The 15266-nt window shown below is 29.8% G+C and overlaps 1 protein-coding gene across 1 annotated transcript; it reads left to right on the plus strand.

Annotated features, from left to right (window-relative positions):
* The first annotated feature begins 10545 nt into the window (after window positions 1–10545).
* On the plus strand, window positions 10546–13361 carry LOC106754150 (transcription factor bHLH13). The gene has a single exon (XM_014636134.2). It carries the CDS (start codon window positions 11163–11165, stop codon window positions 12996–12998), a length of 1836 nt encoding a protein of 611 aa, XP_014491620.1. The 5' UTR covers window positions 10546–11162; the 3' UTR covers window positions 12999–13361.
* The last annotated feature ends 1905 nt before the right edge of the window (window positions 13362–15266 follow it).

The following is a 15266-nucleotide window of genomic DNA, read 5'->3' on the forward strand; positions in this document are numbered from 1 at the left end:
ATGTAAATTAAATTTTATTATAAAAACATGATTAAAAATGGATTAAAAGTATACAATAATGTAATATGATGAAAAATTATATATCATGAAAAAATATCAGCATAACATTTATATAAATAATAAATTTGATCGAAATCGACAATATTGTTTAATTTTGAAAAATATTACGACAAAATTGAATTACAAAAATATTGAGATTAAATTGAAATCAAGACAATAATATATAATACTAACACTAACATGTGACATTGTCCTGTCATATGATACTAATAATATCATGTATCACACATGAAACTTAATAAAAAAAAAATCTAAAAGATAAATGAAAAACCAAATTGACACGTGACATATTATTACCGTGGTTAATAACTTTTTTTAAAATGACCTAATTAAGACACTGTTTCAAAAGTTAGCACACAGTTCAAACAAAAAATTTAACACAGACCAACTTGAAGAAAATTGTAATGGTCTATATGAAGAAGCACTAAGAAACCAAAGAGACTATTGAACTATGCAAGGAGCATTGTTGTGGAAAAGGAAAGATCGATAGTTGAAGTCAATAAATTGATGGCCCTCAGTGGGAAAGGGAAAATGTTGCTTCCATTCTTTATCTGTAGAATTGTTTTGAAGCCTTATGGTTGTAGAACTTCAAAAGTCATTTGTATCAGTATCATCACGAAGCAACATAATCAAGGTTTTGGTACATTACATAACGTCCAATCTTGAATCAAGATTTGTTTAAGAGATTTTTGGTTGTTGATAGAATGATTTTGTTGGACTATATACTACATTTATTATAGAGATTTGTTCTAAGAAAAAACTTTTTTTTTTTTTAAATTGACAAACACTGTTGGAAGTAAGAAACTTTTTTCTTGTAGTGATTTTTTCTCTTAATTTTTCTCTCAAGTAATAAAAAATAAAAGGAATGAAAATGAAAAGATTTTAAAATGTAGGTTAAAACCATTTAGGCGTCCCTATTTTCATAAGGTATTTTCAATTTGGTCCTCTTCTTTTAAACCTTCCCAATTGAGTCCTTATAAGTGCTAATTTCAAACAAATTAGCCTCTGCCATTAAAAATCGTTAACGGTGTTAAAATTGTGGAGAGGTGGGGTGTTCAAATTGTGCAGAGGTGTTCAAATTTTTCCCATTCTCCTCTCCACAATTTTAACACCTCTGCACAATTTTAACACTTCAAAAGGAGAATTTTAACCACGTCATCTACTCACCTCTACACAATTTTAACACCGTTAATCATTTTTAACGACAGAGGCTAATTTGTTTCAAATTAACACTTATAAGGACTCAATTGGGAAAGTTTAAAAGAAGGGGACCAAATTGGGAATACCTTACGAAAATAGGGACACCTAAATGGTTTTAACCTAAAATGTATTCTTAAGGAAACATATGGTTTATTTTATAACATGAAAAGTAAGTTCCAAGCTTAGTTCCCACTGATGTGGAATTTCTTTTGTTACACTATTGTTAAGAGTCTAAAGTGAGTTAGAAGTTAGATATTGAATAAAAATGAAAAAGATGACAACTATATAAGTAAAAAGACCTATAAACCTATTGTTTTAAGGTTTTGGTTGAAATTGTGTCATGATATCTTATATAAATTTGTTTGTAAAGTAGGTGAAAGACCCTAAAGTTTAACAGTTTCTTCAATAAAAAGTTTTTCATTTTAAGAAAGTGTTTTCCGTTGTATATATTCAGTACAAAAGAATGGTCACCACTAGATACTCGCTTGAGAGGGAGGTATTACAACGTAGAGAGACACACTTTAGAGAAAGATTGTTAAGAATTCAAAGTGAGTTAGAAATCTCACATTGGATAAAAATAAAAAAAGATGATCATTATATAAGGAAAAATACCTATAAACACATTGTCTTAAGGTTGTTGGTTGAAAGTGATGATAATTATATAGGTTTATTCAGAATACATTGATACCAAACTCTCAATATCTCATTTTAAAAAAACCTCATATAATCTATTAGAAAATATGATATTGTTTTATTAATATAAAGTGACAATATAAATAATATAAAATAATAAATAAAATTTATTACTTTAATTGAAATTATTACGTTGATGATAAAGTTCTCATTCTATTATGCTTTTCATATCAACACCTACGTTAACTAAAGAACTATTATTGTTATCTTAATTCATACGTATGGTATCTCTTGTACGATACATTTTTAGTGAAAACAATAAAAGTCAGTTGCGATTTTATATTAAACATAAATTATTTTATATTAGTTACTAAACTATGATTTTTTTAAATATAAAGATAAAAAAAAATAAGATGAGAGAAAAGGACAAAAATAACAACATCCTCAACGAAAAAAAATTAAATGATAAAAATTTAATTGAAAAATATATAAAAAAAAATAACACTCAATAGATTAAAAAAATTAGTAGAAACTTAATTAAAAATATTTAAATTTATAATATAATAAAAGCTTAATTAAACCCAACACACTTTTAAAAAGTTTATATTCAAATATCTCTTCACGTTGCTTTCTCCCTAAGAGTGTTGGCATGTGGAAAGGTGGTCAAGTTCATTTTTTACTATCTTGTTTATTTCTTTTCTTTGTACTATTATTAATATAAGTATTAGAGACTTTTTTTTTTTCCTTCTTTTTAACTTTGAACTTGAGACCTTCTTTTAGGGAATCTTTAGTTGACACCTTACATAATATTTGATTTAGGAGACCTTCATGTTAACATTAGGATGATGCACCAAAATGAATATTGACTCCTTTTTCGTAATGTTCATCATGTCTTTCCTTAATCAGATTGAGTGTGTCTAATTATTTAGGTCAAGTCCTCATCATAATAAATAGACACTATTATTCACTTTTTTTTTTCTTCTTATCTTATATTCCACTTTCTTGTAAGTATTTGTTATTTTTGTGATCTTTAACATAATATATATATTTCAATTCTAAAATATTATTGGAACATATCAAATTAACTTGGTTTAAATTTTTTTTTTCCTAAGTTAAGTTCTGATGTTCAGTTTAGTTCCCGTTTTTAAAAATGTCAACCTTTAGTCCAGTCCCTATGATATAAAAAATGTATCAAATCAGTCATATTCGTTAACAAATCACAAGTTTTTTATTAAGTGATTTGTTGTTCATAACATCTTCCGTTAACAAATAAAATATTAGATACCTAGGTATGAAAACTTGTGATTTATTATTCATTAAGTGCTGTCATGAGGAATGATTTGATACATTTTTCATATCATAGGAATCAAAGGTGACATTTTTAAAAGCCGGGACTAAACTAAATATCAGAACTTAACTTAGGGACAAAAAAATGATTTAAACCAATTAACTTCTTAAAAGTAGGGTTGATTTAGAACTGTGTTGTCAATTATTAAAATGTTGAAGAATTGTGTCTTTACATGTCTTTCTCAATACATCAAATCTTCTTTCATCAAACAAGTACCTGATGGAAACCCTTCAAATTATATACTAGTTATTCACCCACACATGTTGCACCTATATATATTGTAAGACCACTTATTCACTAAATTATCAATCATTTCTAAACTAATAAAATATCATATATAACAACAATTCAAATAAATATGCATATTAGTGATGAGAATAATTATACTCAAACATGTAATAAATTCTAGGGCTAGTTTTCCTGTGTGTGCAAAATGTTGAATGTAATGTGAGAATATTCGTGAAAATTAAATATATATTGAGAGATTTGCAAATTTGTGTAAAATAATATCATAATTATTTAAGATAACAAGTTTCATTAAACTTTTTGTCCTGCTTAAATTATTTTAAGGAAACTCGTTACCTTTCTCATCATATTCATTGCAAATATTTTTCGAAAAAAAAAAGAGCAATTCACAAGTTGAAATACAATGTAAAGCGAAATATAATTAATTAATTTAATTTAATATTAAATTTACTTTCGGTCTTATAGTCCCATGAATAAACAAAATACGGATATAATAACATTATCGTTATAACTTCAACATGATGTTATTATGCATCACATAAGTAATATATAATATCTGTATCAACAATATATGGAGTTAGCAAATAGTCTTGGATGTCAAAGAAAAAACAGTTACAAATATTAAATATGAAAAAACTGTAATATAGAATAAAATAAAATGGACCAAAAAGTAGTATTTTATTAGCATAAGCAAGTATTTCGGACTTAATTATAAAGTAAAAATTCGATTTCAAAATCATATAAAATAATAGTTTAAATAACAAAAAAATGAACCAGTATTATGTAACTATAACTTCTGTTGGCCGTGACATTTTATATACTAATCCAGAAATGTATTATAATCCATCACAAGATTACGAAAGTATCTTAAATATATTAATATATGGTCACAAAATAAATAGTGTGTTTTACCAAGTAAAGTAATTTACCGTTTTTGGTGGCAAGCTTTAATATAAATGTGTTATTAATAAAAGTCACGTTTTTTTTTAATGTTTGAAAATAAATTCTTATAATTTGTAGTATTAACTCCTTTATATTTTTGAAGAAATATATACATGATGATATTATGCTGACACTGCCATGATGTTATAATTAATATTTTTTAATATATTAAAGTAATATAAAGTATTCACTGGTCCAGGAAAGAAAGAATTAAAATTAAATTTAAATAAAATACTTTATTCAAGTTTTACTGTGTAAATATTAAGTCTTTTTTAAATTTTAATTTATTAATAAACTAATTTTAACGTGTAAAAGCTGATTCTGATAATAAAATAACCTTCTACTTTATAATTATACAGGCAAAAGTCATATTTATAGGTGATTTTTTTTAACTTTTATTTTGAAACAGAGTTTTTAAAAGAAAAACAGTATAATACGAATTGAATGTAGTGAAATACAAAATCATTTATCATGCCTATGTAACTGAATGTGTTTTGAGACATAAGTTTTTTTTTCTATCTCAAATATTTTGAAAAAATATATTCTAAAAGCGTAAAAATACCTAACTTATCTTGTATTGGAATTTCATATTTAAAATCTCTAAGTAGGTAGAAGACTTTTAATTGAAACCTGTGCGTATTGGGCTGAATGGGCTAGTTGCATTGGAAGCCTGTCTCGTTATTGGACCATTTTTGTATCCTATGAGCGAACTATTTATTTATTTAAGTAAATCTAACAAACTCAATTCTGTGTAATATTATTATTCCAAAAATATACTCACTTTTAATTTGAATATTATTTTCAAAAATAATTAATTAAAAATAAATTTAAATTCATTTTTATAAATTAAAAAAGTCAGATAATATTTTTTAATTAAAATAAAACAATATGTAGTAATCATAATTTTTTTTTTACTTTGTGAAAGTAATAGTTCTTCCGTCCTATTAAGCATTTTTTTTCAAAGGAACTGTATTTTTTTATACATAATTTTTTAAAATTAACTCTTCTCTACATCTTAAAAAGTAATACATTTAATTTTGTTTTTAAACTATAATTATTATGAGATAGCGACAATTATAATTAAAATAAAATTATGATGGTAATCTTTATGTTTTTCGCCGATTCACCAAATATTTTTTAAAACATCTATAAAAATAGTTTTTGTAGCATTACGGATTAATATATATATATATATATATATATATATATATATATATAATATTAAAATAAATTGAGAAAAAAAAAATCTGATAGAGAAAAATTTAATTTACTTCAATAGCTATTAAAATGTAAATATATATATTTTTAGTGAGACTTTTTTGTTTGAAAATAGTTAAATCTAGAAAGTTCTTTTTTATTCTAAAGATTCGGTGAAAAATAGTATATTAGAAATGGTTTGTTTAAAGTAAAAATAAATTAAACAAATCTACAATTAACATTTATCGAAATTTTTTAAAATAAAAAATGATTTAAAAAAATTCTGTAGGTAATAAAAAACAGTGAGAGACCAAATAAATTATTTATGAAATATTTGAAAAAAGAAATCATTATAGATAAGATAATAAAAAATTTGCCTAAATCTAGAAGTGGAAAATACAAAACAAGAAGAATACAATTTTACCTGTTAATTTTTAGAAAGTGTTGGAGAGAAGAAGATGATGAGGGAGGGTATTATTGGATGACGCGGCGGTTTGCATTGCGAAGTGGGAAGGCACGTAAGGTAACTTTAATGCACACGCCACTCTTGTGTTACCAATATTCTCTTTCTTTCTTATTATTCAATTCAGAGAGGTTTAAATGCACTTCACGTGCTTCATCCACTCAGGTCCGATCCCCTTCACGTGCCTTTCATGAGTGGGACCACACGACTTATCACCTTCAAAGCCAAAGATCAATGACCTAGATCCAGACACGTGGAGAGGCCAGTTCTAAAATAGGCACGTGGAACGTGTGTGATGTTTGGAAACGTGTTGTTGAAAGCTTCACTGTTTGCGTGACGCTCCAGCTAGCTGGCTGGCACCGCACACCGTTCATTTCACGCGCCACCAATGCATCTCATCTTAATGTACGTGTTGCAATCAAAGCCTCAGTATCTGCCAAAATCACATGTGATTTTTTTAACCGTTTCCACTTGCCTAGCCATGCTTTTCTAAAAAATAACATTTTTTTTACTTTTTCTTATACGATACTTCATACTATTTTAAAAGAAAATCATTCCATATTTAAGTAAAAACTTGGAGTGCTCTTTCCAGATTCCAGTACTTTACATGTATTTTCAAAATTATTGATGGAAATTTATTTTTTTATTATTTTTTTTAAGGTTTAATAGGTTCGGAGGTCCCTATATTTGAAGGTTTATTTTAATTGGGTCCTCCAATTTTTGAAGTGATCAATTAGGTCCCTAATTTTGTCAATTTGAATCAATAAAAGCCTTTCTGTTAAATACAGTTAACGCCGTGAAGTTTTTGAACATTTGGCACGCTGACGCTTCCAGATGGCACCTTTTAACAGAAAGGCTTTTATTGATTCAAATTGACAAAATTAGGGACCTAATTGATCACTTCAAAAATTGGAGGACCCAAATGAAACAAACATCCAAATATAGGAACCTCCGAACCTATTAAACCTTTTTTTAAATTTACCCTAGAGAGTTTACATCCATGATCCATTTAAAATCATTGGTAAAACTATTAAAATAAGCTCACATATTTAACAAGATTATTTTCTTTGATTGCATATACGCTAATTAAACTAAATTCTAAAATCATATTAGTTTAATTTCTAACTATTTGTACAATTTCTTTACTGAAAAAACATCAAATTTATTTCAATATTTTATATTTTTCTGGCTGAATAACTTTTTTCCTGTTACAGAAACCTAAGTGTTAGGTGAACAAATATGCACTCCATTTTAAATACACAACCAATAAATTATTAATTGGGCGCTGATTAATCTTTTATAGTTCTAAAAATTGAATTTGATTCTATAAATTACAACTTCTTTATTTAGTTGAGAATTTTATTTTCAATTTCAGTTTAACTTTTCAGACACAAATTTCATATTTTCACTAATATATTATAAATAAATTTTTAAACATAAACAAATATTTAATATTTCTTCAACTCTTAAAATTCATAGACAATAGTAATTTTTTTCAACGACGAATAAAAAGCAAGGGTCAATAGGGGTCTCCATCAAGATAAACTGTTTCAGTACTTAACTCCAAAGTATATTAGAATTAAATATAAACTGTTTCAGTACTTTTAGCTTTCGTAGCCTTGTGTTCCACTCAAATTAGAACCGCCATGAGGTATATTGTGTTTTTATCTTACGAAAAGAAATCAAAATATGTTCAATTTCCTAGGAATCATCTTTTGTTTAACTTTTGACATCATGGTTTGATAAATTAATGTTATTAAGGATTTGGTTGTGTTTTTCTTTGGATTAATTAAGGTTTGCATACAGCATGCAGCACTTGGTCAAAACCGCTTTTACTTTCTTGGTGATCACACTTGTCTTTACACGGTATAATAGTAACAGCCCATCAAAGAAAGAGGAGATGAATGAAATTAAAAAAAAAAAAAACAAAAGATCACACAAACCAGTACGAGTTTTATTGTTATAAAACCACAACAATATAAAATGATGGGTTGGCTTCTGACCCAATATTAGACTTACAAAATAACTTTTGTTAAAAGAAATAAACTCTATAGTTGGATTTTACTAATGTGAGTTACACAGGTTTAGTCCTTTTTCAAAAATACATAAGAGAACTTTATTATGATATTTTATGGATTTAATAACACCTGGAGAAATTGTCTTCCACAAAAACATAGAATCCAAACCCATCAATCTCATTCTATTTTATTGGGAACAGTTAAAATAAAACAAAAGGGTACAAATCTTGTTTGAATATTTGTTTTCTTTAAAAGGACTTGTATGGGAGAAGAAAACTAAACTTGATTTATTTTATAAATGAAAAGCAACTCATGCACTTGACCTTTCTTGTAGGCATATATGAACAAAAAGTTTAGTTGAATTGTACAATTAAAACTTATACTGAACAAACAGTTGTTTGTATGATGAATTGAATTTAAACTAGTTGAAACAAATTCAATTGAATTGTTTTTTAATTAAATTACATTGAAATTTGTTTTTTATTTTGAAACATGTTGAAATATGACAAAAATCGATATGAGTTTGATAGGATTAAATGTCAATACAGACCAACTTAATCTAAATTCAAGAAGGATGAAGTTAAAGTTTGATGAATTATATTAAGTATAATGTCAAGACAGATAATGTAGGATTAAGGGTTGAGATAGAGAAATTAGGACCTAAGTTCTAGACAGGATAACAAGGATCTAAATTCTAAACTAGCTAGATTGAGCCATAGGTTGCGATGATTCATGTCAGGCCAAAGGTTGAGACAATTAGGGTTGGACCAAAGTTTAAGACGAGCTAGGTCTACCAAAATGTTGAGATAGGCCGAAGCCAAAATTCAACTGAATTTTTCAAGTCGTTCACATTCGAAACTTAATTGAGTTTATCTTAACAAAAATTCAATGAGTTTGAATTAGTTGATCCTTACCAAAAACCGGTCTAATTCAACCAGAACAACCACTACCGAAAATCGATCGAGATCGTAATGGTTGAAACTCAGTTAAGTCAATTTTGAAATTCGGTTGAGCCAGTCTCGATTGAAAATCTAGCAAATTTGTTTAAGACGACCATAGCCAAAACTCGGTAGAGTTAGTCCCGGTCGAAATTTGGCCAGATTCGATAGAGTCGATCCTTGTCGAAAATTGATTGAGACTACCATGGTTGAAACTCGATCAAGTCGGTCTTGATCGAAAGTCAGTCAAATTCAACTAAGACCAATCATCGAATTTGACAACGTCTATCACAACAAAAAAATCAATCATGTTTGTCCCTACAAATTTTGGCCAAGTTGGTTTCGGCCAAAAACCAATTGAGTTGACTTTAACCAAAATTTGATTGAATTCGGTTAAGTGGGTTCTGGTTGAAAATTAGTCTAATTTGGTCGAGTCAACTGCTATCAAAGTTTGGTTGAGTGGACAACCAGACTAAATTGCAACTTATAGACTTTTAAACAAGTAAAATGTATAAAACAATATAGTTTTAAGTTAATGAGTAGTTAACTGTAGTACAACTTTATAAGTTCAATTGTTTAAAACTAAACTATAAAATAATATTGTTTAAATTTTAGTCTAAACAATTGAATATTTTTTATATAATATAGTATAGTTAATTGAAGGTTTAGTTAGTTTTGTCCAATGCTATTTGTAGCTAAAATATCCTAGCAATGACATGACACATACAATGATGTAGAGATATTTTTATCTGGCTCTTCTATCCAAATATTTAGAATGACATAATGTGTTCCAAAAGTTTCAAATCAATTAGAAATAAACTTAATAAGTTGATTTTATAAGATTGTGTTAAATTTAAAATTCAATTTTTTATCTAATATAATATAAAATCGTGAATTAGAGTCTATCTTAATAAAATTAATTGTTTATTTATAATATATAAGTGGACGATGACTAAGCTAATAAAATTAAGTCAGATTTAAAGTTAATATTTAACACAATATTAAAATTATAAGTTATATTTTATTCTAACAATTTTTTTATTAAACTCTTTTATTTATTTTAATTTTTTTTACCATCATTTAGACCAATTACTGGAATTAAATGTAAAATTTAACTATGTCATGTATTTTTCTTTAACATTAAAATTATGTCATTAATATATTCTATCTTTATTGTCATTGAAATGATTTAACCAAACTTTTTTTTCATCTATCATTTCCAATACGGTTACTTGATTTTTTTTTTAAATATCAATGGTTAATAATAATAATGATCTTAAATTTAAAAATATAATTTATATATTAAAACCATTTATTTATCGCATATTTTATTGTATATCTTATTATACAACAAACATGCATACTATATCATATATTTGCTTAACGATTCTTCTGCCGTCAAATATAAAATACATACCCGTGTTTAAATGCTTTCTTTTCAATCACACGTTGATAAATGAATAAACAACGTGGATAACAAAATTTAATAATATGTTCCAATTAACTAATAATAAGAAAGAAAAAGCGAGGAGAGGACAGGAGGCATGGTATGATAATTGTTGCGCACTAACTGTGGTAAAGTGAGAAAGGTAGGTTGACCTAACCATAGTTTAACGTTTTGCAGTTAGAAGTTGTAGAGGCTATAGCAGAGTGTAACCTGCATCTTTCAATTCTCTCTCTTCTTGTGTGTTTCTCCTTCTCTACCCTCGTACCTTGCTTTCTCTTCCTTCTTCCTTTCTCCAATTTTCATATTCCGTTACGAACCAAGCAACAAAACGCTCTTTCTTATTTCATTCGGTGGCGACATCCCTCCTTGTCTCTCCTTTTGTTTCCTTCCACTCGCAGTTTTTTCCGAATGTGTGTTTCCCCTCCACAACTTTCCTTTCTCGTCCAGTTTTGTCTCCCCTTTCCCAGCTTAGCCTAGTAAGTAAATCCCACTTCTTGTTTCTATCTTTGTCTCTCTGTTTTTATTTTAGCTTTGGTCGGCGAAGCCCAAATCTAAAAGATCTGAGAGCACTTTCATGAGATGTTATTAAAGGAGGTTTGTGGTGTTAGATTAAGGGGTTGAAAACTTGAGATAATTGGTTGGTGGGTGGTGGTTTTAATTTGTTCAGGAGATGAAGGTTGACGCGGGGTCAGGGCGCGTGGCGTGGAACGAGGAGGAGAAGGCCGTTGTTGGGGCTGTTCTGGGTGGTCGAGCTCTCGAGTTCTTAACGACAAACTCGGTGTCGAATGAGAGTGTTTTAATCGCGGTTGGGAGCGACGAGGGACTTCAGAACAAGCTCTCGGATCTGGTGGAGCGTCCCAACGACTCAAATTTCAGTTGGAACTACGCGATTTTCTGGCAGCTCTCGCAGTCGAAGTCCGGTGATTGGGTTCTGGGTTGGGGAGACGGGTGCTGCAGGGAGCCCAACGAGGAAGAGGAGGGTGCGGTGAGAGGAAAGCTGAGGCTTCTTCGCGTGGACGAGGAGATGCAGCAGAGGATGAGGAAGGGGGTGCTGCAGAAGCTGCACACTACTTTTGGAGGATCGGATGAGGACAATTACGCCTTTGGTCTCGACCACGTGACCGACACGGAGATGTTCTTCCTTGCTTCCATGTACTTCTCTTTCCCCCGCGGGCATGGTGGCCCAGGTAAGTGCTTCGTTTCCGGGAAGCATTTGTGGCTGAAATCTGTGTCTGATTACTGCGTGCGGTCTTCCTTGGTTAAATCTGCCGGAATTCAGACCATCGTTATGATCCCTACTGATTTGGGAGTGGTGGAGCTGGGTTCCGTGAGAGTGTTAGCAGAGAGTTCCGAACTCGTGCAGGCCATTAAATCTGTGTTCTCCACGCAGTGTCCGTACCCTGGGATGAACGTGAGCGCCAGTGGGAATGCGGTTTATACAGGTTTGGCAATTGGGGATGGTAGTAAGGTAGATGGCGGAGTTCCAATTCCCAAGCTTTTTGCAAACGCAACCGGCAATCGAACCCATTTCAGAGAGAAACTTGCTGTTAGAAAAATGGAGGATAACAGGCCTTGGGCAGGCCATGCCCTCCCCAATGGGAATAACCTTAACAACAATCCGAGTACAATGAACGGTCTTCATGTTCCGGCTTGGGCAGTGAATTCAGGTGTGAGACAGGCTGGTCCTGTTGAGATTTTTGCTTCCAGGCCATCCACGAGCAGTGTTGTAGCGGAGCTGCCTAATGGTGCTAGACAGGATTTTAGGCTTGGCAACGGCTATCAACCTCAAAGGCAGGTGCAAATGCAAATTGACTTTACTGGAGCCACTTCTAGACCCTCTCATGTGAGACCGGTTGTTGGTGGTGATTCAGAGCTTTCTGATGTTGAGGCCTCTTGCAAAGAGGAGCAAGCCAGTGTTTTGGATGAAAGGAAGCCCAGAAAGCGGGGTAGGAAGCCTGCCAATGGAAGGGAAGAACCCCTGAATCATGTGGAAGCCGAGAGGCAGAGACGTGAGAAGCTCAACCAACGGTTCTATGCATTGAGATCTGTAGTCCCTAATATCTCCAAGATGGACAAAGCTTCGTTGTTGGGTGATGCCATTGCCTACATCAACGAGCTTCAGGCGAAGGTCAAAATCATGGAGGCTGAAAGAGAGAGATTTGGAAGCACCTCGAAAGATGGATCAGTTTTGGATGCTAACTCAAGATCTGAAAATAAAAATCAAGAGAAAGATGCTCCTGATGTGGATATTCAAGCAGCTCAAGATGAGATAACTGTAAAGGTGAGTTGCCCTTTTGATACTCACCCTGTTTCCAAAGTAATTCAAACACTCAGAGAGGCACAAATCAGTGTTGTAGAATCAAAACTTGCTGCCGCAAATGACACTGTTCTCCACACATTTGTAATTAAGTCCCAAGGATCCGAACAACTTACAAAGGACAAGTTGATTGCTGTTTTTTCCCCACCAGAATCCAACCCATTGCAGCCATTGTCATCAGTTGGATAACAAAGGAACTGCAGTTTAGCATAGGCAATAGGGATTCATACATAGAGAAAAACCAATTTCTTAAGCTTCCTCAGAAATTTTTGTTAAGCCGGGAGGATCTAAAAGTAAAAGCGGTGGGAACTAGAGTAGTAGAGTAATAGCTCCCCATTAACCATGTAGGCAGCCATTTTATGTTTTGTCTATAGTGTATACACATCAGAAATATTGTTCCTGCTATGTCAATTATTTTATTTAGTAAATCAATCTAGTTGTTGTGGAAAAAGAGTTTGTTTACATGTCTGAAATCATGTTTTTAAGGTTTTGTTTTTCATTCTTGTCCCTTGCTCAAGAGGGGAGAGTATTAGTTAATTTTTTTATTTTGTTTATTTTAATTTTTATATTGTTTATATGTGTTATTTCTTATTAGAGAGACATAAATTGTAAATCTTTTTTATTGTGTATGTTTTATGTTGTTTTTCCCTTCATAAGTATTCAAGTAAAGTTGTTTGGAGTATTGGTTATACTTCTACTTATTATAATAAATAATAATAAGGTGAGCTTTCATTACTTGGTTGACTAGTGGCAGTGTAGAGATAAGAAACTGAACATTTATGCAAAATGAGTGGATTGTATTTTGTGGTACAAGTTGCATATAATTTGTTTGATTTTGTTTCCTGTTCACTTTATCTGCAACCAAATGAGTCCGAATATTTGATGCACATGAAAAGGAAGAAAATTATTGCCATATTGGTACTGCTCTTAAATTCTTGACCGTTCCTTTGTTATTATTACCTTTCTATGGAAATTGAGGTGTTTCTAATTCATGCAGAAAGGAACATTAGGCTAAAAGGCTATCTAGGAATAAAAGAAAAAAAATAGGGAAGCTAAACTTGTCTTTTTTATTTTATTGATATTCCAGGACAGGAAATAAAATATACAAAAACACAGGTGCCGTTCTGCAAAAATAAGAGTACTAGCACATAGCATAGCAGTGTGTTGAGTGGTCCTGCATCATAGGTGTCGGTGTCCCTGTTTTGAAATTTGATATTGTAGAAAATGTTCACGTGCTAAGTTACTTTTACTAATGAGTTCTGCAATGAGAACAATCATGTGGTGCATGTGTTGCCTTTTTAAAGTGATTGAAACTTGCAACTTCAAAAAAATAAAAAACAATGGAAAATTGATTATAAAAAGAACAGTTATGTGACAAAGCACAGTAAATCCATTTGTATTTGGGCAGTGGCTTAAAATCTGTTTATATTAGTCATTCTGTTTTTAATTTTATTTTTGAAAAACATTGATTAATTAGGGACTTCAAATTGATATATTAAACTATCAAAATGGATTAAACTTATGAGATTTTACTTAATTTGTGAGCTAGGTGGAATTGAAGAAATATTAACCCATAATTTACAAACAAGAATCATTTTCTTATTTATATTTTTCCAAAAAATTCTTATTATAATTTTTTAAACATTAATATTTTTATCTTTTAAATATTAAAATATTATTCAATAATATTTATATAATTTAAATATTTAATTTATTTTTTTTATCAAATAAGTTCACATTATTTTTCAACTAATGTTGTTATAATAATGTTTCATGAAATATTACTATAAAAATTAGTTAATATATTTTTATTTAACTACAATATAATATATTATTTTATATTTTTATGAACATTGTAAGATATTTCTTTTTTGTAATTTTTAAAAAATATAATTCTGCAAAAATAATTAAATTATGAACGTTTTTTTACCAAAAAAAGTATGTTTTGAAAATTTGTTTCTATTAAATCTAAATAAAATTTGCAAACAAACAAATAACTAAAATACTTATACTAATCCAATTTAATATAATTACATTGGTGGACACACACAGTAGTCCAAGAAACACATGTAACTTAGACTGTTCTTAGAATCATCTCTCCCATCATCCACAAGTGCATGTATTAATATACATATTATAATTAAATCAAATTAGTGAAAATTAAACAAGCACATGCATATTCATAATTGGATTTATGATGTAATAAAAATTTCACCTTATTTTTCATATATCTAATTCAATGTTGAAGCAGATACCAAAGTTAATTATCCTTATTAGGATATAACATGACAATAAACAAAACATTCCTTATACATTTTCAAAATTTGCCATAAAAATTTCTAATAATTTAAGTATCAAATCCTACAACAATATCATTTTCTCTTAGCAAAACATTCTCAAGGAAAAATATTTTTACATGTAGAACTATCTCGTATCAACAATCTAAATGACTGCACT

This window comes from Vigna radiata, unplaced genomic scaffold (assembly GCF_000741045.1).
Source record: "Vigna radiata var. radiata cultivar VC1973A unplaced genomic scaffold, Vradiata_ver6 scaffold_83, whole genome shotgun sequence".
In the NCBI taxonomy this organism is placed as follows: domain Eukaryota; kingdom Viridiplantae; phylum Streptophyta; class Magnoliopsida; order Fabales; family Fabaceae; genus Vigna; species Vigna radiata.

Excerpts from the sequence above, each read along its gene's own strand:
- LOC106754150 (XM_014636134.2), top strand. The coding sequence starts at position 11,163 with ATGAAGGTTGACGCGGGGTCAGGGCGCGTGGCGTGGAACGAGGAGGAG.